Genomic DNA, 25053 nt, shown 5'->3' with positions numbered 1-25053 from the left:
AAACGACTTCCTGACACTTAAATCTATACTCGATGTTAACAAATTTCTCTTCTTCAGAAACGATTTCCTTGCCATTGCCAGTCTACATTTTATATCCTCTCTACTTGGACCATCATCAGTTATTTTACTCACTAAATAGCAAAACTCCTTTACTACTTTAAGTGTCTCATTTCCTAATCTAATCCCCTCAGCATCACCCGATTTACTTTGACAACATTCCATTATCCTCGTTTTGCTTTTGTTGATGTTCATCTTATATCCTCCTTTCAAGACACTGTCCATTCCGTTCAAGTGCTCTTCCAAGTCCTTTGCTGTCTCTGACAGAATTACAATGTCATCGGCGAACCTCAAAGTTTTTACTTCTTCTAAGTACCTGGGTGTAATAATTACGAATAACTTCAGTTGGAAAGACCACATAGTTAATATTGTGGGGAAGTCGAGCCAAAGGTTGCGTTTCATTGGCAGGACACTTAGAAGATGCAACAAGTCCACTAAAGAGACAGCTTACACTACACTCGTTCGTCCTCTGTTAGAATATTGCTGCGCGGTGTGGGATCCTTACCAGGTGGGATTGACGGAGGACATTGAAAGGGTGCCAAAAGGGGCAGCTCTTTTTGTATTATCACGTAATAGGGGAGAGAGTGTGGCAGATATGATACGCGAGTTGGGATGGAAGTCATTAAAGCAGAGACGTTTTTCGTCGCGGCGAAATCTGTTTACGAAATTTCAGTCACCAGCTTTCTCTTCCGAATGCGAAAATATTTTGTTGAGCCCAAACTACATAGGTAGGAATGATCATAAAAGAAAGAGAAATCAGAGCTCGAACAGAAAGGTTTAGGTGTTCGTTTTTCCCACGTGCTGTTCGGGAGTGGAATGGTAGAGAGATAGTATGATTGCGGTTCGATTAACCCTCTGCCAAGCACTTAAATGTGAATTGAAGAGTAATGATGTAGATGTAGATGAAAACATCGTAAGAACGTGAAATCGTGAGAAAGATGGCGATTCACGAGGCACGCGCCAGCCCACGCCAGATACGAATTCCCAGCCCGAACAAAGAGGCATGGCTATGAAAATGCGATCTGCCATTAGGTTGCATTTAAAATTTTGTCCGTCAATGACAATGCCGAAAGAAAGAATATTTCGAAGAGGAGATGATCTGAGAGATGGAGGAGAGGCGATAAACGTGAGTCGTGGAGACACCGCGGAAGCGAGAGCACATGGGCGCTCTTCCACCCATCGCCAACATCCACCTTCAGACACCGTGGTAGCACAGTTTCGGCCACGCGACCGACAACGGGCAGACAATGCGGAGATCGTACCTGGGCTCCGTCACAAAAGCACGATTGCTGATGAGGGCAGCCGGCTCGCGCCGCACAGTCCCGAGGCGACGCTCTGTACCGACGCAGCGCCCGCCGCCGACGGCAGTACACGACGAACGGTGACGAATAATGGTGAGACGAGTCGTCCCCTCCTCCTTCCCCTTAATAACTAAGTTGTGCCCGAGCCCTGTCAAATCGGCCCTGAGAGTTATAGTTTTGTTTTGGTTTGTGTAAACAGCAGGAAAATGAATACATTTCTTTCGTGTTTTGATCATCTAAGCAATCTTTCACATTCAAACATGAAGCCCTACGCTACGAACCATTTGTGTCTAATTTCATTTCATTATTGATGTCGTGTCACCGCCAGACACCACACTTGCTAGGTAATAGCCTTTAAATCGACGGCGGTCTGTTAGTATACGTCGGACCCGCGTGTCGCCACTATCAGTGATTGCAGACCGAGCGCCGCCACACGGCAGGTCTAGAGAGACTTCCTAGCACTCGCCCCAGTTATATAGCCGACTTTGCTAGCGATGGTTCACTGCCTACTTACGTTCTCATTTGCCGAGACGATAGTTTAGCATAGCCTTCAGTTACGTCATTTGCTACGACCTAGCAAGGCGCCATTATCAGTTACTATTGATATTGTGAATCATGTACAGTCGAAACCGACGTTCATCATTAATGGATTAAAGTTAAGTATTCCACCAGCTACGTCCGTTTTTCTAAATTCTAATTTCCTTGTCATGTTCCAGACCTCACGCCAGCCTGCGTGAGCTAAACCGCGTGCATTTTGGCCTCCTTTAGTAAAACGGTGTTCGCTCTCTTGCCAACCACAACAATTGATATCAAACAATTGTTGGCTTCTAATGTGGGGAAATCTCGTTAGTCATCTACTCGTTATTTCATGTCCGACAGCAGAGAGGAGAATTCACAGTTCACTACAATGCCACTACCAATACTCTTGTTGGCTCTCGTTGCGCAGCTACATCTATACACCCGCGTGTCGTACAGCTGTTACTTTTGTTTCTGGCCTACAACGAGCGTTTTCGGTGCCCGGAAAGTGTGGCCATTGATTGCTTTTACTTACGAAACACCTGTCGTGAAACTGTCGGCACTATCTACGTATTCGCGGCGTAGCACGATGTCAATATTTTCGTCTGTTCAGAATATTTTAACAACCCCAAGGAGATGAGATGTTGACAGATGTGAACACTACAGAATCATTATGGTTGCAAAATACTGATAAGATTTATTTATAGAAGAATGGGAAAACTGGTAGAAGCCGACCTCAGGGTGGACAAGTTTGGGTTCCGGATGACCGTAGGGACACGCGGGGCGGTACTGACCCTACGACTTATCTTAGAAGATAGGTTAAAGAAAGGTAAACCTACGCTCATAGCAATAGTAGACTTGAGAAAACTTTCGACAGTGTTAAATAGCATGCATTCTTGAAAGGCAGTAGGAGTAAAATGCAGCGGGAGAAAATTTATAGGAAACAAGATGACAGTTCTAAGGGAGGCGAGCACCTACCAGGAGTGAGTTACTAAGAGATAAGGAAATCGCCACCCCGGAGTCGAGGGAAGCAGTGCTTGAGAAAGGAGTGAGTCAGGGTTGTACCCTAACCCCGACAGTATTCGATCTCCACACTGAGCCAGCAGTAAAGGCGGCCAAAGAAAAATTTGGAGAACGAATTGAAGTTCAGGAAGAAGAAATAAAGACTTACAGAGTTTTCCCATCGAGATAAATGTTCAAACAAATATTGGGCTTGTAGCCGGTTGTCGTTAAATACATTGCACGATACTTCCGCAAGGCACCTGTCAGTCTTCCTCAGGTGAAACATCGACGACTGACGAAGACATGCTCCGTTCTGCAATATAAATCGTACTGTGATTATTCTGTGCGCGTCAGAATCAACTACTTCCGCGTTTGTTGATTCGGTTGCAATTCTGTCAGAGGCGTAAAGAACCTGAAAGAAAAGCTGAGTGGAATGGACAGTGTCTTGATAGGAGGGTATAAGAAGCTCAACGAAAGCAAAACTATGGTAATTTTATGCTGTAGAATTAAATCAGGCGATTCTAAAGGAATTATTTTAGGAAACTATGCAGTAAAAGCAGTATACGGGTTTTACTCTTTGGGCAGCAAAGTAACTGATCATCCTCAAAGTAGAGAGGATATCAAATGCAGACTGGCTATAGCAAGAAAAACATTTATGAGAAAGAGGAAAATTTGTTTTAACATCTAATATAATTTTAGATGTTAGGAAGTGTTTTCTAAAGGCATTGTAGCCTTGTACGGAAGCGAAACGTGGGCGATAACTATTTCACACAAGAATAGGATAGAAGCTTTTGAAGTGTGGTGCAAAAGAAGAATGCTGAAGATTGGATATGTAGATTGCCTAGGTAATGAGCAGTTACTGAATAGAACTGGCCAAAAAAAAAAAAAAAAAATGGCGCACCTAGACTGAAAGAAGGGATCGGTTGATAGGACACATTCTGAGATATAAAGAAATAATCATTTTAATACTGGAGGGAAATGTGGAAGACCAAAAGTGTACAGAGAAACCATGAGATAAATACTGTGAGCAGTTCCAAATGTACGTAGGTCGCAGCATTTACTCGGAGATGAAGATGCTTACACATGATAGACTAGCTGCATCAAACCAGTCTTCAAAGTGAATATCACAACAACAACACGCCCATTAAGGCTCAGTACCACAGGTCCTAAGCGCGTAGATCAGATAAGTTCTCTTGATCAGTACTTTATGTTCTCCAATAGAGATGACGTACACTTCTGTAGTTGTATATAAAATAGAACCAAATGCTAATAAACATCGAACTGTTCTTTCTAAGATGTTGGTAATAATACGAATTCATGATCAATGTTGGTGACAATATAACCCGATGAATGAACCTCTAATTTGTAATGATAATATATATCATTGTGCTTTTATTAATACAGGTACAGGTATTTTATCGTAAAAATATTGTTTCATCGTGTTGAGAATTACAGAAAAATCTTTCAGTCTACTAGTAGGTAGACTAAAAGTGAGTTTCCGATCGAGTTTCTAACCCTTACGCTTTCCTTTCAAGCTAGAGGAGAGTTGCTCACAAATTATGCTACGAGCGTTGGCCCGGAATCTTTGGGGGATAGCTTTGGCAGAGAGAACATTTTCCTCGAAAGTCAAAGAACTTTTCTCTGGTAAATGTTTACTTGTACAACACTGCTGAGATTCCCTACCGCAAATGGACTCAGACACAAAATTAACTCTGCAAACAGTATCGTGTAAGAACTGTTTTTAACATTGCTTGACAATACGGAGCATTGTCGCACCTTAGAACAGTGGACAATTTATATTCACCACGAGCACCTTCAGAATATGTGACGTCATATTGTCCCATTGGCTGTTGATGCAATTTCTGGTTCCATAGGGCCGTCGGTGGTAGCATACACTGTGAAAAACAAGAATATCGGACAAAATGTTAGTCACGCGCAGGGAACAGCATGCCAGTACCGTGTAACACTACCTCTAGTCTTCAAAATGGTGTCAGCTTGGTTAGGAGGCGAGTTCAGATGTCACTTCAGCTACACTATTTACAGCTGGGTCCTCTTTGGTGAAACTATAACGATCATATGGCACTAAAGGCCGGGAATACCGCCTTGGGGAAGTTCGGCCGCCGAGTTGCAAGTCTTTTCAAGTGATGCCACAATGGGCGACTTGAGTGTCGATGACGACGAAGTGGCTATGAGGTCAACACTATATCCAGCCCCACAGCGGAAAAAATCAGTGACCCGGCCGGAAAATGAACCCATGCCCTCAGCATGGCAGTCAGACGTGCTGACAACCCAGCTAAGGAGGCGGACACGGTTTGGCGATTGTGGGGACATTGACTGTCACGTTTCACCCGCTGTTCCAAAGAGCACCAGAACTTTGCCATGGTTTTAAGTACCGGTGATTTAGAGAGAGAATAGTTGTGCAATGCAGTACGAGAGTGTTCAGTGGAGCAGGAACGTATGCGTGCAGCACTACGAGCACAGCTGTGACCATCTGAGAAGACGAGAATACCCAGAGCATAGTCATCTGGAAGGTGTAGGAGAAAGGCCAACATTTGACCACCGAGAATGTTGAAGTAAACATCTGGGTTCATGTTCACGGTATCTTGAAAAAGTCACTGTGCTAAGAATATCCATAAAAATTATCCAACTCTTGCCTGAACTACACGTGCACAAATTGCGGTTTAAATATCTCACTGAGCCGTTGGTGCAATCGACGACTTGTAGGTTTTGCAAAAACAGGCAAAATCGCGAATCGCCGGATCATACTACACGCCTCCAGTTGGCAGCTGCCCAATTTGTATTGGTTAGTGCATCGGAGATAAGCAGCTTTATGTACCGGTGTGAGAAAAAACTGTTTGGAGGATACCCGACTTCGAATGTCCAGTGCACGCAACATTCACTCGGAAAACTGTTGAGATGGGACGTGCATTCACTGGCAGCATCAATTCCCGTTGCTTTTAAAACTGATTGTCATTGACTGGGCGTGACGTTCTTCCTCGTTCCGTGCCGACTATAATCATTTTACGACCGTTGTTCTTACGCCATGTTATATGCCTGAGAGTGATATAGCATTCTACGTAGATAGGACACTCTGTGTTGATACACCAATAAATCGTACAGACCAAGAAATGATTAAAATTTCAGAAAAGAATGGATGATTTATTCAAGACATAGCGCTTCAACCTCTGAGCAGATCAATAACGCCTATGCAAGCAATTATTCGGCTTGGCGGTGGTTGATAGAGTTGCTGGATGTGCTCCTGAGGAATATCGTGCCTAATTCTGTCCAACTGGCGCATTAGATCGTCTAAATACAAGGGTAGCTGGAGGCCCCTGCCCAAAATGCTCCAAACTTCCCCATTTGGGGAGAGATACGGGTTGGGCAAGCATGAAGATGAGCAGCAGATCGCCGTATGTGAATGGGCATTACGTTGCTGAAATGTGAGCCCACGATGGCTTGACATGAAGGGCAACAAAATAGGGCGTAGAATACAGTCGACGTACCACTGTGCTGTATGGGTGCCGCAGATGGCAACCAAAGGAGTCCTGCTACGAAACCATCACTTCTGATTGTTGGACTGTACAGTGGGCGACAGTCAGGTCGGCATCTAACCACTGTTGGGGGCGTTTCCAGCACGTCTTCGACCTGGGATCTCACTGAATGGAGTAGAATTATCTTGAGTGATCATTCCCGCATCAGACAGAGCGCCAATAACCAGCAAAGACATTCCCGGAGACGTTATGATTTACCAATCTGACTGCGACCCGCCATAAGGCCTGACAACCAGGAGTGATGGTCTAGGGTGCTATTCGTTTCAAAGCAGGACCCGTTTGGTTGCCATCCATTCTTCGCCCCATTTTGATTCCCTCCAAGGCAAACATTTCTGGACTTACATTTCAGCAAGATAATACCCTCCCGCACACGACGAGAGTTTCTATTGCATATCTTCGTGGTTTCCAAATCCTACCTCGGGCAACAAGGTCGCCGGATCTCTGCCCCGGTGGAGAACGTTTGCAGCAATGTGGGAAAGGCCGTCCAACCATCCCGGGATCTTGACGATCTAACGCGCCAGTTGGACAGAATTTGGCATGATATCCCTCAGGAGGACATCAAACAACCCTATCAATCAATTCCAAGCCGAATAAATGCTTAGATAAGCGTTACTGCTTTGCTCAGTTTGTGAAGCTCTTTCTCTTGAATAAATTACACAATTTTTCTGAAACTGTAATAATTTATTTGTCTGTACATGTAAATCACATCTACCGTTTTTCGTCCCATTCGGTTAATTCCTTCGATGTGCGTCCCTTTTGTATTGGAGTGTACGGTTGTTTCTGTTTGTCAATTTGTCACGTATCTACGTCGTCCCGCCCGGAACAACGCTGCTGCTACGGTCGCAGGTTCGAATCCTGCCTCGGACATGGATGTGTGTGATGTCCTTAGGTTAGTTAGGTTTAAGTAGTTTTAAGTCTAGGGGACTGATGACCTCAGATGTTAAGTCCCAAAATGCTTAGAGCCATTTGAACCATCTACGTCGTCCCATGTTATCGTAGTGAGTTCATACAACCGACTGACACATACACTCCACTTCCTTGCCATGACTTACATCAGCCATGAAGGTCACATGAGAGCATGATACCAATTCCACCAGTCAACAGCGCTCCAAAGCGGCCAGTGTGCTCTTTCAAGGGAGTTACTGACATTCTGTCAAATGAGGTCCCTTTCCCGCAATATCAGCACACTTGATATTGGCAACCCCACTAACAATTTTTTTTTAATCTTTTATACAATTTCTTTGTACAGCGCAGCAGGAGTGCTAAGCGTCTACAGTAGAGAGGAAGAGAGGGTGGTCACAGTAAACTGGTTAGTCTTATCAGCCGGATACCCACACCGTGATTGCGAGTACCTTGCTGTAGAGTGTGTGTGCCAACAAAGATTTGGACTTGCCTGATGGCCTTGGAGGCGGATCTCGAGAAGAGGCAGTAGACGACGGGGTTGGCGGCGCTGTTGAGCGGCGCGAGACTCTGTATGAAGGACGCGACTGCGATGTTGGCCTGCGTGCGCGGCACCTGGCCGTACACCTGCAGCAGGTCGAACACGATGTACGGGCTCCAGCACACCACGAACACTGCAACACAACAGCCGCCGGCCGCCTCTTACTTGCTGGACACGTTAGTGGTGCTGAACGTTCCCGTCCATTACCTGGGGTGGTTTGGCTGCAGGCACATTGTTGTCCCTCCACCAACATCGATTGAAAGCATATATAGCAATACAGCTTATCCGTTATGGACACTGCGAAATATCATGGCAGTATATTAGATGAAATATAACAACCGACAGCTGCGACCAGAAATCGAATGAAAGAAGAAGTTTACTGTTACCAATCACTGTTTATTTATATTCACAACATGTTTCAAAGGTTTAAACGTCCATTGCTGGGTGAATTTATAAGTGTTAATACGACATGCGTGTGTTGTGGTACAACTTTGGGGTAACTTGTGCCACTGTCTAATGCAGAAACGAAACATTTTCAGAACATGGTTATTGGGGAGGTTTTTGACTTTTGACTAGAGAGAGAGATTCAGATAAAGAAAGAGCAAAGGTTTTCAGAGAAGGGTGTTCTTATGATCACAACTGTTACACGTTGTATAACTAAGTAAAGGTTAGAGTAACACATTGATTATGATTTAAAAATAAACAGATAATATACTACTAATTGACATACATATAGTCTCAATCTGACACGGGTACAAGCTGATGGTGTGTGGTGTATTTCTAAATCAGACCATTCCACTCGTCATCTGGGGAATGCCATGGTAATTATTGATGGTAAATATGAAGAGAAGGGTGTAGGTTTTATTTATAGTATATTTTTAAAGCAGAATCAATGTATTGCTCCAGCCTTTACTGAGCTATAACACGTAACAGTCCCCATGCTCTGAAAAACTTTGCTTTTATTCAGTCACTTCTTTCACCCTACGTATCTGAATCTCTCTCTCTCTTTATCTCCCTCCCTCTCTCTCTCTCTCTTTTCTCTTCCATCCTCCGATTCATATTTCCATGAATGAACTTAGTTATATGCATGTTTCCTTTGATCAATTCACACAACTGAATACATCCAGCCAATTAAAAGCAACAGTTTGTACCCCAAAACGAAACAGATGTACGTTTAACAACCCTAGCATATCCAGAACGTAGCTCTCTTTCTCGCGAACCTTTCATTCTCTATCCCTGAATTCCACCCAGAATTGTTTTTAATCTATAATTTTACCACGGTTGGCAACATAATTATTCCAGTTAAGGTTTGCAACGTGTCAGCTCATTACATATACGGGTATGAAAGTAAGCGATATAAACTTGACAGAAATGGAGTTGTACACCACTTGAAATATTTACTACAATTTACGTATTCATCAGCTCAACGATATATCTCCACTGCGCTTTAAAAGATACTCTGAGATAATAGTGTTATATTGCTATATGTTCTTCGTCCACAGAAATAATGTCTCTGTTTTTGCTAGATGTTCTTTGCACATAGTAGTTTCCAAACGCTATCTTTGTTCACAAAACGTAACTGTTTATGTATAATGTACTACGACAGAGAAAGGAGCCTGTCACCGCTGTAGGTATTTTGTTTTTGCTGTTTCATTTTCACATTTGCATTAAGTTTTAGTCAAAACCATGTTCTGGAATAGTGTTTTGTTTCTTCACTAGACAATGCCACAGACTAGCCCAAAGTCGTAATACAATACATACATATCGTATTAACACTTACAAATCCACCTGACAATGGAGGTTTAAACCTTTGAACTCGTTGTACATATAAATAAACACTGACCGGTAACAGTGATCTTATTGCTTCATTCCATGTAAATAACAGTCCCGGTTAAGCCTAACGTAACATGTTCACGTTTACGTTTAAGAAATATTGTTTTACTTTCACGAACTATTTTTCCAGTCACTTTCAAAATCAGTACCGCCAATTCGGCAGCAGTAAGAAAGTGAATTCGGCTTGCCAAATAACTGTCTCACAAGACGATACGTTATAGTGTTTCCTATCATGTCATCATAGTGAAGCGACATCCAGTGCCCAGCGCGAACAGATTAATTTATGCGTGCCTCATCTTACGATAAGCCGAAAAATTTCTCTGTAGCTGTTCACGAAAATAATACAGTGTTTCATAAATGACTAATCGCAGCTCTCTGCTGTTACGAGGGGTAGCCATGAATTTTAATTATCAAGATGCGAGCATGCAACTTTGTTGTGGTGTTGGCCTTTCTCTATGCATATTCACTCTCCCAATGCGATACGTTTTTCCCAGCGATGGATGACGTTGTGGAATGTTTGGTTGTGGAAGTCTGCATTATGGTTTTCAGGAAATCACTTCGTTGTCATTTTGAAAATGCCTGCCACACAACAGTTTCTGCATCTGAACAAATATAAGATGGTGGCTCTTTCTGCTATTTGCCCCTGACGTTGTGGAATGTTTGGTTGTGGAAGTCTGCATTATGGTTTTCAGGAAATCACTTCGTTGTCATTTTGAAAATGCCTGCCACACAACAGTTTCTGCATCTGAACAAATATAAGATGGTGGCTCTTTCTGCTATTTGCCCCTTTCTAGCATGATCGGTAAGCACTGCATCACAGCAAATTTCAGAACTAGCTAAGTATCACATTACCCGGCTGTGATAAATATACATATTTTCACTGATTTAGTACTCATCTGTTCAGGGGTCATAGTGAAACATACAGCACTGGATACGACGGATGATATGACGGGTAAAGAGGCCATCTGGACTGGCCCAACACAGGTGCAACATTTCTACCTCCGTTGCTACCTCAGTTCAACAAGTTTTGTGGCTGGGTGTGAGCAGTAGCAGAATCCAATGAGCAGCGACATTTATCCATGCTCTAAAAGGCATGCCAGATGTTAATAACTGATACATAGTTACTTTCCATTTTTTTCACCATGGTCTTCTTTGAGATACGTCAGCCTTCTAGCAGCAGGACTACCAAATTCCACTAACTCAGCATGGATTTTTGTGAAGTCGTTCGTTAAACCGCCCTTTATCGGGGGGGGGGGGGGGGGCTTTGCCGTTTCGTTGGTTTTGGCTCTTCTAGTGATGAGGATATTTCAATTTTTACCATGACTGCGGACATGTAGCTCCAAACCAACAAACAAAAATAAATGACTTTATTTCTTGTGATTATAGTTAAAGCTTTATGACTATCTCTCGTACACATAAATACATATTCGTAAAGATTGAAACGGTGTGATTAACAACAATCTCTGTTTTTTAACCTAGCAATCACCTTCCAATGATGTGCAGATTCGCATCCACGTAGAGCAGTAGATTGCCTTTTTTCCGGTTGGATAACTGATTAGCAAGACACAAGTCCCTGAAGCGACGTCCAATTGAATGACTTGCACCAGGACATTGAGCCACACGAAATTATTATTACCAGAATTTACACATACAAGTGGCAGTCAAATGAAAACCGCCACCGGCCACAACGGAGCCACGGAATGGTTCAATTCAAAAGTAATCACCATACGCCTTAAGAAATTTGTCACACGGGGAGACGAAATGATCAGTTCCTGTTTCGAAGAATTCGGTCGGCCGTTGACGGATCCACAGTCACACTCACTCTTGCGCTTTTTCATCCGATTGAAACAGATGTCCGCACATGGCGTTCTTCAGGTCTCCGAAGATGCGAACATCACATGGTGAAATATCCGGACTATATGGAGAATGTTCCATTGTTTCCGTACCAGATCTCTGAAGTGTAGCCTTCGTACGATTGGCAGTGTGGGGGCAGGCGTTATCGTACCGCAGGATGGTGTCATCCGACGCAATTCCTGGGCGTTTGGCTTCACTGTGCATACAGTTTCTGCACCGTGTCCTCATAGTGCTGCGCATTGATTGTGTTTCCTCGTTCGAAAAACTCGAGTAGCGGGGAACCCCTTCAGTCGATGAAAGAAGACGTCATGACCTTAAAGGAACTTGTGTGAACAGCCTTGAATTTCTTGGTGGGGGAAATGTTGGATGTTTCCACTGTTGGCTTTGCCATTTTCCCTCGGACTGTCGGAATGCTGTTGGATGGAATCATCCTGTTGCACGATACATCCCGCCTGCCAGTGAGACGAAGGCTACGCTTCAGTAACTTGGTGGGGAAACATCGCAATACCCTCAGTACATTCCGGATATTTGACCATGTGAATGTGTCGGCACGCTACGACGTTCCACGGAATACGAACTGATCGTCTCGTCTCCCAATCGGATGAACGTCTTAACGCGGGTGGTGATTACTTTTGAGCGCAACAGAACAGTACCCTGGGCCTGTTGTAGTGGATATGAAGAATTACAGGAACCTGCTGCGTTTTTTCTCTCTGTATGTGAAGGCTACTCTCAGGATAGCCACGCCGACGAAACAACGACCGCGAAGGCAGGGGCGTATATAAGGGACAGGCGAGGCAGGGGGGAGGGGGGGAGCAGGGGGCCTGCCACCTCCCCCCCCCCCCCCCCCGAAATAAGTACGGCATCTGAATTATGTTAATGAACGATGCGTGAAGGCATCGCCGTGGTAGACAGTCATACTTCCCAACAATGGTGAGGGGAGTGGGGTGTTAGTGGTGTGAAGTTCGTGCCAGTTCGGGTTGATTTGCACGTATGCGGACAGTTATACCATGTTCGGAAGAAAGGCCAATTCACACTGTCCGTCTCTGAACCTGTACATTTCTGTTCCTTTCAGGGTCCGTTCTGTCTCAGAAAATACTGTGGAATTCATGTTAGCTTCCGTCAACCTTCCGTAAGATGACGTGACAGATTCCTGTTTCTCTTCGTCCATCTGTCTTTGTACGAAGTGTGAATGCATAACGGATTAAAAAAAAAAAGCAATTTCATACCGTAACCGTAAGGGAGTATATCAAAATACCCGTTAAATCGCGTCGATTCTGCTTTGCTCCAGTTCAAAAAGAAACTTGATTTTTTATCAATATACGTCGTTCGAAACATGTTATTTGTCTTTCGGTAACTGTAAAAATTTAAGGTTATTTCTCCACAAGGAATTCCTGAAAGAGGTTTCAAGAGATCCTGTTCAGATGTCGTATATCTCAGCCTCGTCTGAGCCATGGCCATGTTTGAGACAAAAAGTTTTATGATTAAGTTCCGGTAGTTGAAATATTTCCACACTGGCAGCTTAAAGTTACAAAAACTTCTAACGTGTGATGTTTTAGTTTATTAATAAGTGCGTAGTGTATATACGATATACTGGCTCACTATTAATACATATCACATAATCTTTGACAGGTAAAGTAATAAAGGAACAGAAAACTACTAGGTAAGGAATGTTGAGGGGTGACAGCGCTGCGCAGTGCTTGTGAACTTCTCGCGTCATACAGATTATTTGCTCAAGTAGGAATGCCGCAGAAGTAACAATGTTACGTTAAGGCGATTGTAAACACGTTTATGTTCAAATGTAGTGATTGTCGTGGTGTGAATAAAGTTAATGATATAATAGCATCTTTTTATGTAGCACTATTCACTGTCATTGCACATACGTTGGCGTTTGTCTCAACGGCGACGGTTACCGATAGTTACCGAACGGCGGCAGGAGCCAAGTTCTCCGAACCGAACACCGACAATACAGTCTATATATCATTGTTGTATGTTATTGTTTGTTCGACATCGTTGTCTTGTACTGAAGTATGGTGGAGTTTTAAGTGTTAATATTTACGTACTTTTCAGTGTATCGAAGTTGGCTGTAAGTGAATCACAATCGTAATAAAGAGGGAAGCTTCTATTAAAAAGTTTTGCACAAAAAAACCAAGTGTCTGTAAGCCTATTAGAGACACTCCTGAAGTGTTACGAAAGGACAAAGCGCAAATGGGCGTGACGGTGTCAATTCTGAAGTCAGCTGCATTGGAAGAATTGCTTCTAGTGACGTCGCTACTCCGAGCTCAATTACTGTGGTTGCAGTTACGGAGGATAGCGGGCCTGATCAAGTGAGGAAAAATATTTATGATATTGGAAACTATTGTCAAAACAATCCCGTTCAGCCTTTCACAAACGAAATAACAATTTTTTTGTTAGAAAATATTTGGAAACCTGAGCCTGGGTACAAGTTTCCCTCCATTACTCGTACAAACCATACAAGACCTTTTCAAACGAAGTGGCTAGGAGAATTTACGTGGTTAGCTTATTCAGCGGAAAAATCTGGATGTCTTTGTAAGTACTGCGTCTTATTTCACCGTACCGAAAATGTAGGGAAAGGAGATCACCAAGTAGCAGGGGCGTTCGTTACTCAGGCTTTTGCCAATTTAAAAAGAGAGGGCGGGAAATATTGAGCAAACATGAGAACTTATCATATCATAAGAAATTTTCTTTGATTGCTGAAAACACAAAAGCTATAGTTAAGAAAAAGCTGAAAATGTTATCAATCCAGTAAACGCCCAAAGAAGACTGGATATTGAGAATAATAGAAAATTGTTAATCCCCATGGTACAAACAATTCGATTTTGCTGGACGCAGAAAATAGCTCTAAGGGGTCATCGTGACTCTGGACGAATAAACCTTGAAGAACCGGACGAAAATGATGGGAATTTTCGATCGTTGTTAAAATACAGAGCCAACATTGGCGATAATATTCCTAAAGATCAAATAACGACCAATGGTGCTCAGACGATATATGCAATTTCTTTCATTCAAAACGAACTTATAAACACATTTGGTCACTTAATAAAATTAAAAATTGTAGAAAACGTTAGAAAGTCTGTTTTTTATTCCGTTTTAGCAGATGAAACTACTGACATCTATCAAATCGAACAATTTTCTCTCTGTGTACGTTACTTAGAGGAACAAACTTTCAAAATTAGGGAAGATTTTCTGACATTCGTCCCCATTTATGACGTCACTGGAGCAGGTTTGGCTAACACAGTACTGAAGACCTTGTCAACATTATGGCTTGCCCTAACAAAACGAGAGGCCAAGGTTACAATGGAGCTGCCACAATGAGTGGCTAATTCAGCGAAGTACAAGCTTCCACCAGAGAATAGCTATTGTTCGCCCCATATACACATTGTTGTTACACACTCTAAATTTGTATTTGTCAGATGCGAGCAAAATACCTCCTATAAGAAACTGTAGGGATGTCATAAAAGAAATCTGTGGATCCTTTCATTTGTCACAGAAAAGAACAGAAATATTGAATCAATGATTTATGAATGTTGTCCAGAACAAAAGAAAAAGAAACTTATTTCACTGTGCGAAACCTGATGGGTAGAAAGGTACAACTCAGAACTTTTATTTTTGGAGCCTATCTTTCTCTCCCTTTGCAAAATAGAAGAGGAATTAAGTGACACTACATCTAAGGTTCACACTCTATGTAGTGCTATTAGCCAATTTGCATTTCTTGTTACTCTTTTTGTTTTGAGCTGGATGCTATCTGCCACCCATAACTTTTCTGAGCAGCTTCAAAACAAAAATATTGATCTTCCACAAGCCTTGACTGATGTTGTGAGTATCTCACACTTTCTGTCAAAGGAGACAGCAAATGCAGATGACTCATTTATAGCCTTGCGAAGACATTCGCTGCCAAACTTGACATTAAAAAACAGATTCCAAGAATTTGCCGCCTTCAATCAGCACATAGCAACGTCCCTTACACCACAGAAGAAGAATACTATCAACAAGCTGTTTATGTACCATACCTGGACGATTATTGTAACTCACTTAAAGAACGCTTTGAATCTCACAAGGAAACAGTTGCACCCATACAAAACATCTATCCACAGTTGTGTATCACAACAGATTCTGTTCATTGGACACTGCTTTTAATTCATAGAAAGACGATTTGTCACATAAAGAGATTGTACAAAGTGAGTTTATGTTGAGGAAAGTAAAGTGGAATCAGGAAAATCCTTCAAATCTCCAAAAAACAGCTATCAGTTCTCTTGAGAAATGTGACAAGACTTTCTTCCCCACCATTTACACTCTGCCCAAATTACTCGCATTTCTTCCGATTTCTGTCACAACTGTAGAGCAAACTTCCTCCAGACTGAGAAGACTGAAGTATACCTGAAAGTTGACTCAATGGGCTTGCATTGCTTTCTATCCACAGAGACACTACTGCTACTGATGAGGTTCTTGATAAGTTTGCAAGTGTACAAAAAAACCTGGACTTTGTTTTGTAAACATGGTTCTACATAAAAAGTGAAGTTCCTTTTTAATTTAATGTATTGTTTTTTATTGTCAGTTCGATAAACGATTAATAAAACAAATTTTGTTGCATTGTCATTTGTTCAATTTAGTAAACATTCTTGTAAGGTCTCTCCAAAACAATAACTACTTAAAACAGGGTTTTGAATTATAATTGGTAAAACACATATGTATGTATACATAAAAAGAAAAAAGTAGGGGTGTTGACAGTTCATACTTACATGACAGAACAAACCAGTATTTACAAGTAGAATCATTTCAACCACGATAATCACAATCGCGTTTTCACTCTTTTAATATGGGTAAGTGCCGGCCAGTGTGGCCGTGCGGTTCTAGGCGCTTCAGTCTGGATCCGCGTGACCACTATGGTCGCAGGTTCGAATCCTGCCTCGGGCATGGATGTGTGTGATGTCCTTAGGTTAGTTAGGTTTAAGTAGTTCTAAGTTCTAGGAGGCTGATGACCACAGCAGTCAAGTCCCATAGCGCTCAGAGCCAGTTGAACCAGCTGATAAATCAAACAGCGACAAAAACTAGTGGGAAGGTGGAGCCGTTGAAACATGTTTCCCTCTCACTATTATCACCTTACCCAGTCTTGGTTCGACCGGTAATATAGCAAGTATCGAGCTCATGTAGATAAATAGCGAGGGTTACTATACTTTAACCACTTTACAAGGGAATCCAACTGTTCCCTTTTCCCATTCAAAAGATGTCAGCAGGTTACCATAAATAGCAGACTTTTATTTTTTAGCCTTTTTGGCAGGGTAACAAATAAGAAAACAAATGCTCTTGTACAAAAATTTTCATTGTTATGATACAAAATATCATGAGGTGTCTACTTAAAATTAAGTAACTTATCTTTACAGTAAACCTGCCGCCGCCCCCCCCCCCCCAAATATATGCTATATTCGCCACTGCGTGAAGGTCTTTGGTAAATGGCTCTCATTGTTAGGAGGTTGTGGCGGGACAATCAGTTCACGCATTTAGGTGCTGCAGTACGCTGACAAGTAGTGTGTGATTCTTAAATCATTTAATTTATCTGAAAGTTATCAGTTTTCTTACATTCTTTTATGACTTTTAATCAAAACTATACCCATTACCCCCAGCGCCTCCAAACAAAAGACCGCCGTAGATATTTTATGCCACCTGTGCGAAGCCGGAGTGTATCACTAGCCATTTGCTATAGGAAATATCCTTGGAATTATTGCTTTCTGTGAGTATACCATGTGTGTTCGCTTTCCATTGATGTTCACAGTTAATGCAGGTATCTTGTATTCCCCATTCTTATCTAGATTTTTCCATACACTGTGTTTAGAAGAATATGTATGCCTTGCCTGCATATCCACAATGGTTTCTTATTTTTCCAACGGTTTCTTATTTTTCGAATATCAGTTTATGTTAATCTGTTATGGAATCATTTTTGTCGTACACTCCTCCTTCCTTTACTTCGATCGGTGCCATTTCTAGTTTTCTTTTTGTGCGTGTAATACACTGATTGCACTTAAATTAGTAGTTTAATTAATAATTAATAGTTTAAATCTGCGAGATAGGTACATTTATGCTTATTAAAATCGTGAACGCAAAAAACGGTAGATGGAAAAATGATAAATGGTAAATGGGTTAATGAGTAAATGGATGAAAGAGTAAATGGGTAACTGAGGAAATGTGTAAATTGGTACATATGAGAAAATGGGTAAATTGGTAGGTACGTAAGTGAGTGAATGGTTAAATGAGTAAAAAGGTAAGTGGATAAACATGTAAATGGAATTATAAGCTTAGACTTAATAGTGCTAGAAAGTCTGATGATGACAATGATGATGATGATGATGAGGCAGATGCATGAATATTGTACGTAATAGTATTCAGAACTATTCGTTAGCTGATTCTGTAAGTGGTGTGGAAGAGATTCCCCATAATTTGTTGTCGACTTTTGGCCAGGTGGAGGACGCCTGGAAACTGGTGCGAACTACCCGAGTAGGTGTTTTACACAAGATAGAAAATTCCTGGGTAACCATGCTTCCACATCTTGCTGATTTGGGGAGAATTCATATCAGATAAGAAATTCTGGGGAAATCCCTCCCCGCCACCTGCTGACTCAGCTGGCGAATAGTTCTGAATAACATTATGTACAATATTTTCACTGCTGCATCATCATCATCTTACTTGCTGGTATCAATAAGTCTTAACTTACAGTTCCAGTTATCAGGTTAAACGTTTACTCGTTCACCATTTTTTCATTTACAATTTACCCATTTTTCCCCTTTACTTAGTGTTTACTGCTTACCATTAACCAATTTGTAAACGAATAAATGTATCACTCAGACTCAAACCATTCCCTATTAAAGAAACTACTCCCTTAAGGGCAATTAATGTATTACATGTAGGGGGGAAAAATAAGAAAACTGCAAACTGGAGGTGACTGAAGTCAAAGTATGAAAATTGCGGTATGTAACAAAAACGCTGCTGTATAACGATATAAACTGCTCTCGGAAAAGAAGGAGCTACTGCAGTTGTGCAAGCAAGGCTAACAGGTTACTTTAAACTATAGTGCTACATATACTTCCATTCACCTTTTTAGGATCTGTTAAACTATGTTGGTAAGTATACTTCCATTTTCCTGTTATACAAACGAGGGAATGTGTTCCAGCTTCACAACTGACACTAGTGTTACTTCACGACAAACAGAACCTGGTTTTTGTAGCAGTTTTCATACAACTGGTACAGCATACTGCCAAAACATGGCTGCTACATAAGTAGTAAAACAACTAATTTAGTGGTAAGTATGCTTCCACACTACACAAGATGAAATTAGTTTTGTAATAAGTATACTTCCCATGTTCCATGGAAAAATTACTCTGGTGGTCCTACAGGTGTTTAAAACATCGTTACTTGGTTGTATGAATACCTTCCATGTTCCATCAATGGCACGAGATATATGTCACAACAATTAAAAACTATATTTCAGAACAAACTGAAAATACAGATGTTGCAACAGATATCAAGGAGTACAAACGTTGTACGATGTATACCCTCGAGTATGGTAAAGAAATACAGTTGCTGATAAGTGTACTCCCCACACCCCATGAAACTGTTAGAGTTCTATATAGAAAATCTCCAAAAATTTGTAAGAGAAGAGTTGGTTATGTGGAACCAAGAATACATGAACAGCTTTAGCAGTATTGTGATACAGGTAATAAAATTCCCAAATGCTCACACCTTGAAGAATTGGAAGGAGGAATGGGGCTTCTCAATAAGGCTGTATGAAAGATAGTTCATGTGAAAAAATTATATGTGTATTAGAAGTCGGAAAAGCGTTCTTCGGTTTTTTACGTTACGCAGGGTAAGAATTAAATGAATTGGATGCAGATTTAAATTATAAGTTACAAATTAAGCTGCCTGTTATTAAAACTTCACCCAAAGAACATAAGGAAAGAGCTGTTTTCTGTGTGTAAATATATATGCAAGATAATAATAATAATCATAACAATGAACATTTTTGTACAAGAGCATTTGTTTTCTTATTTGTTACCCTGCCAAAAAGGCTAAAAAAATAAAAGTCTGCTATTTATGATAACCTGCTGACATCTTTTGAATGGTAAAAGGGAATAGCTGGATTCCCTTGTAAAGTAATTAAACTATAGTAACCCTCGCTACTTATCTACATGAGCTCGATACTTTCTATATTACCGATCGAACCAAGACTGGGTAAGGTGATAATAGTGGGAGGGAAACATGTTTCAATGGCTCCATCTTCCCACTAGTTTTTGTCACGGTTTGATTTATCAGCTGGTTCAACTGGCTCTGAGCACTATAGGACTTAACTGCTATGGTCATCAGTCTCCTACAACTTAGAACTACTTAAACCTAACTAACCTAAGGACATCACACACTTCCATGCCCGAGGCAGGATTCGAACCTGCGACCGTAGCGGTCGCGCGGTTCCAGACTGTAGCGCCTAGAACCGCTCGGCCACACCGGCTGGCCTGATTTATCAGCAAAGAGTATTTCTTTTTGACGGACATTCTGAACATATTCCTCAGCTAGGTGCATTCCAAGCATGGGAAGGAGTATGGATGAATGGTGAACTACCTGAAACTGGTTTTTGCAAGCGTATGATGTTCCTGGTGTATAAGATTGTTTATTACGCTAATTGTTTTAGACATGTGTCCATTGGGCTGGAAGTTAGATCACTATTTGCGCTCATGTGTTCTTTGCAATATTATGGAACCAATATGTATGCATTTTGACGAAGTTAATACATGGTACCAATGCCAAACTACAATCGTCTACTTATGTGTAATCCATTTCATTAGTGACATTTATTGAGATGACCGTATTTTAATAAGTTACACAGACAATTTAGATGCAACTCTATTTAATTTGAGGGGTTCATTGCACTTGCAAAGCGTGGCACAACAATCGTACTTTGTGGATTAACAAGATGTGATACCTAACCTAAACATTTTTATTAGTAGTAACGATTTGCAAGCAGTTTGTAATTTATTTTTAAATCTTATAGAACGTTTAACGTATAACACTAGTACAATGTGTATTTTGTGTTTGAAATCTTACATATTTTGAGAAATAACAGAATTTTATTTTCTTGCAAACTTCGAAGTTTTGTTTCCAATCAGAGATCTGTAATTATACTTGTATACAACCTGTGTGTGTTTTGTACTCTATTAATGATAATTTGATTGTGGTGGAAAAGATTTTATTTTCAAACTACAGATCTTCTATTTCTGTCTTGCACCATTATCTTTGGTGGTGTTTCACCTTTGTCTTCTGCCAGCACTATACTTGGTCGCATTTAGATGTATGTAATCATAGGAAAATTTCTATTTCCTTATTTCGAAAGTATCATACTTAAGTGGTACATAGCAATAAAATCGTTGAAACACCTTCTTCCTCCTTCCTAGAATGGCATTAGCTCAGTGTTTCTCTTTTGGCTATGCTATGTGTATTAGTGTTGTATTTCCACATCGCATATTTTTATTACATGTGTATACTATTCAGTAGCTTGTTACATGAAATACTGTTTGTGAAACATTTATAGAGCCTTGGCACCATGGTTACAATTGGTAAATATTGTTGAAAGTCGTAACGTCGACTAGCCCCAATTATTTGTAATGAAAAGCAATAATTGCCAATCAGTACCATCAATTATATTCTTCTAGTATAGAACATGATAGATTATCTTCTTCCTCCTCTAAATAGTTGGTTACTCAAGTGAAAAATTACTGGAAAACTCACAAAATCGTGAAGGAATGATAGTTCTTACTATTAACCATCAATAATTACCCTCAGATCGAAATGACTACACACTTTGAACATTTTAGATGTGGCGATACCATTATAACACTTGTCGAGCATGACAGAGAAATTTTGATATGGATATATTTGAGAGTGCATTGTGTCTTGCATTAAGAGTAGGTCTAAACAATGGGATTAATTAAACTTTCGTGTGTGTGTGTGTGTGTGTGTGTGTGTGTGTGTGTGTGTGAGAGAGAGAGAGAGAGAGAGAGAGAGAGAGAGAGATTTGTTTCATCTGTACATATAAAGAAAACTGCTAATTTTTGCAACATATTGAGTTTTTGCGCAGATCTGAGTTAACTCGTATTTGAGCAGATTTCTTTCAGATAGCTATCCGTCTCATGTAAAAATAATCTGAGGTCACTCATAACATTGTCTGCCAGACATTTATCTAGAAAATGAGGGTTCCGGTATAAGCATATGGGGGCAAGCCTCAGATTACTTCTGCTTCTGTGGAAAATAACATCGTCATTTTGAGGACCTGTTGTGCCTTAGACCTTATACAGTGCAACAATCGAATTATGAACGCTGCCATGTATTGACAAGCAATGTCTATTACTTGTAACTGAGACAATTTGATACCTCATGAGTTTCTTCTTATTTCGAACGAAGACATTCGTCGTATTTAGTTTTTCCGATGTGTGTAGACCTTTGTGAAATAAATGTGAAGCAATCGAATTGCTTTTGATATCATTTTGGTACCTACTTAACCCTATGTCACTTGAATATAAATTAACCAAGTCCGTCTGCCATACTTATCTGTGAGGTTCATAATTTCTTATGACAATTCCATGACGCAAATCATCGTTTAAAGGAGAAATAGCTTCAAATCAGGCTGCAAGCCATGAAATATATTCCTTTATTTAGTTTTTACTACTTAATAGCGAAATATGAAAATTTGTGGCGGACTGGGAGACGTACCTGGCGCGATGGGTACTAAACCTATACTTAACACAGCTGATTTCAAGGCATTCTCAGTCAGAGAACTATTTCGAAGTATTTCGTACAGCTGTGGATCGTCAGCAGTGGCTGTTTGTTTTGTTTTCAACAGTGATGCTCAGGCATCTGGCGACCCTTGCATTGAATCAGTACACGTAGTTGCAGCTTATATAGTTCCTCCCCCATAGTAAGAGATTTCTTTCGTCTGTACATTCAAAGAAAACTGCTAATTTTTGCAACACATTGAGTTCTTGCGTAGATCTGAGTTAATATTCGAGCAGATTTTTTCGGATAGCTATCTGCGTCACGTAAAACGAATCTGAGGTTATTTTAACATTGTCTGTCAGACATTAATCTAGAAAATGAAGGGAATGGGTCCCAGTATAAGCACATGGGAGCAAGCCGCAGATTACTTCTGCTTCTTTCGTTGATTCTCCATTTAAAATAACATGTCGCATTCTCCGTACCAACAAATCTTTAGTCCAGTAACAAATTTTATTTTACATCCCTTATGATCGTTCTTTTGTCAGTAAACATTGACGTGATACGTCGTTGGGGCACTTAGGTGTGTAATATTTTAATTCCGAAAGGAAGTAGGATTTCCTTGCCGACTGCATCTGCTTCAAGGATGTATTTAATGTGCACACTACTTTTCTCTTCAATTCTTCATTAATGTATGTTTCAGTCTACTCTAATATCCAGAATTTATCTCATGGAGACAAAATGATGTTCTGACAAATAGAGAGGTACAGTAAAGGAAGAACTGTGAGTCACTGAGGAGCATTGCAAGGTGACGTGGAGCGCAGCGATGCTGACTCCTAAGACTTACTGAAGACGATGACGAAGGTCATCTTGACGGTCTTGACCTTGGCCTTGGGGATGATGCCGCGCGAGCTGGCGCGCCGGCCGTCAGCCTCGTCATCGCGGGACTTCCCCGACGACAGCCGGCTGTGGCTGTGCTGGTGCAGCAGCTGATGCGGTCGGCAGCTGCCTGCAGGGACACAACACGTGCTGTACTGTAATGTCGTGCAGCTGACACAGAGAACAAGTAATACGGTGTAACTGGGGTGCATCCGTTCGTGCTTTATTAAGTGATGGGACAACAGCTGATATGCCTGTAAAAAATGTCAAGACCATCGTAAGCTGTAATTTCAACTCCAGTGTATTGTCTACCGGTTTCAGCGTTACAATACGTCAACGTCAGGATCTCTACACCAGATACGGCTGAATGTATTATGTGACAATAACTAGACTTCCCCCAAGCTCCAGGTTGTGTGCAAACGCAATGTGAACGGAAGCTGGCGCGAAGTCCGGTTATTTTCACATGTGACATACGTACTGTTGTCACTGAGGAAATGCAGCTGCTATGTGGTACAGAGAGCCAATGATGGCATATTGTAACGCTGAAACCGGTAGCCAATAAATTAGTGATGAAATTGCAGGTGACCTTGTTCTTGACTTTTTTTTTACAGATAATACGGTATTAAAACAATTGCTGCTATTTTCACTACCTTCATCAATTGGGACGTACTTCTCACAGAGTTATCCGCTATCCTTATTTATACAAAATTAACTGTTTTCATTTCAAAATGACCGTCTTCGGGCGCCGGCCGGTGTGGCCGAGCGGTTCTAGGCGCTACAGTCTGGAACCGCACGACCGCTACGGTCGTAGGTTCGAATCCTGCCTCGGGCATGGATGTGTGTGATGTTCTTAGGTTAGTTAGGTTTAAGTAGTTCTAAGTTCTAGGGGACGATGACCTCAGCAGTTGAACCCCGTGGTGCACAGAGCCAATTTTGTTTTCGGGCAGTGGTGCCCACCTTTAGATCCGTAAAGCAACAAATAAATTACAATTGGGCTCTAATCAGTGTTTACGAAGCCTAATAATTTTCCCAATTTAATTACAATAGAAAGTTCTACAATGTACCAACTCAATTTTAATTTATTGGCCGTTCAAAAATCTGAAAATGGGCGACAGTACCCGGAACTGGACATTTTGAAATAAAAAAAAAAAAACGGATATCTGCAGGCAGGCAGCCTATGTTGTATTTTTCACTACACCAATAAATGTCGTTTATAGCTTTGCCATTATTTTTCAGTGAAAAAAGCTGTATTAACTGCTTTTTCCTAATATCAATCTATTTTCAAACAACGTATATACATCCTAAGGCTTATATCGAGGAATCGACGTATTACGCGTCCAAAAGTGCAAGGTTTAACGGTTTTGGTGTATCACGCATATGCTAAGATCTGTCAAATTTCAAACATGAGGTTAGTTTATTTGGAGACAACCGTTCCATCAGAGTAATGTGGCATATCAAAGATGTAATTTCGTGGAATACGGGATAAACTCAACTTTGCGAGACATGCTGCGCTGTGATCACGCGATAAGTCTATGGGCTATCCGACGGAACGACCGAGAAATACGTTTTGTCATTTCCAATTGGCTGTACGGAGCACGTCCTTACGAGGAAACATTGCTTTTCCTGGCCTCTGGTTGGCTAGTTTTTGTGAACAGAAACTACAGGATGGCCTGACACGAAGCGTTGTCTTCAGTCCGGGGGTGAACGTGCTTGCAGAATGACCCACGTAATGCGAGAGGAAGTTTCACGCTGTTTCAGCCGTGGGTGATGGAAAAAAATGGGGCCGGGCGCGGAGGCTCTTTTACGGCAATGTAATGGTCAGGTATTACTGACATTTAGCGTGTACGCTTGT

The 25053-nt window shown here is 41.2% G+C and overlaps 1 protein-coding gene across 1 annotated transcript in view; it reads right to left on the bottom strand.

Moving 5' to 3' along the window:
* The window catches only part of LOC124595357 (cardioacceleratory peptide receptor-like), a 339091-nt gene that overhangs the window by 5772 nt on the left and 308266 nt on the right, over positions 1 to 25053 (bottom strand). The window contains exons 6-7 of the mRNA XM_047134076.1: positions 23170 to 23331; positions 7821 to 8001 (exon numbers count right to left, since the gene is read on the bottom strand). Coding sequence (XP_046990032.1) covers positions 7821 to 8001; positions 23170 to 23331 — 343 coding nt within the window. The remainder of the gene's footprint in view (positions 1 to 7820; positions 8002 to 23169; positions 23332 to 25053) is intronic.

The sequence above is a fragment of the Schistocerca americana genome, chromosome 2 (genome assembly GCF_021461395.2).
Source record: "Schistocerca americana isolate TAMUIC-IGC-003095 chromosome 2, iqSchAmer2.1, whole genome shotgun sequence".
Lineage (NCBI taxonomy): Eukaryota > Metazoa > Arthropoda > Insecta > Orthoptera > Acrididae > Schistocerca > Schistocerca americana.
The sequence above is the reverse complement of the archived record's forward strand: the minus strand, read 5'-3'. Positions and strand labels throughout refer to the sequence as shown.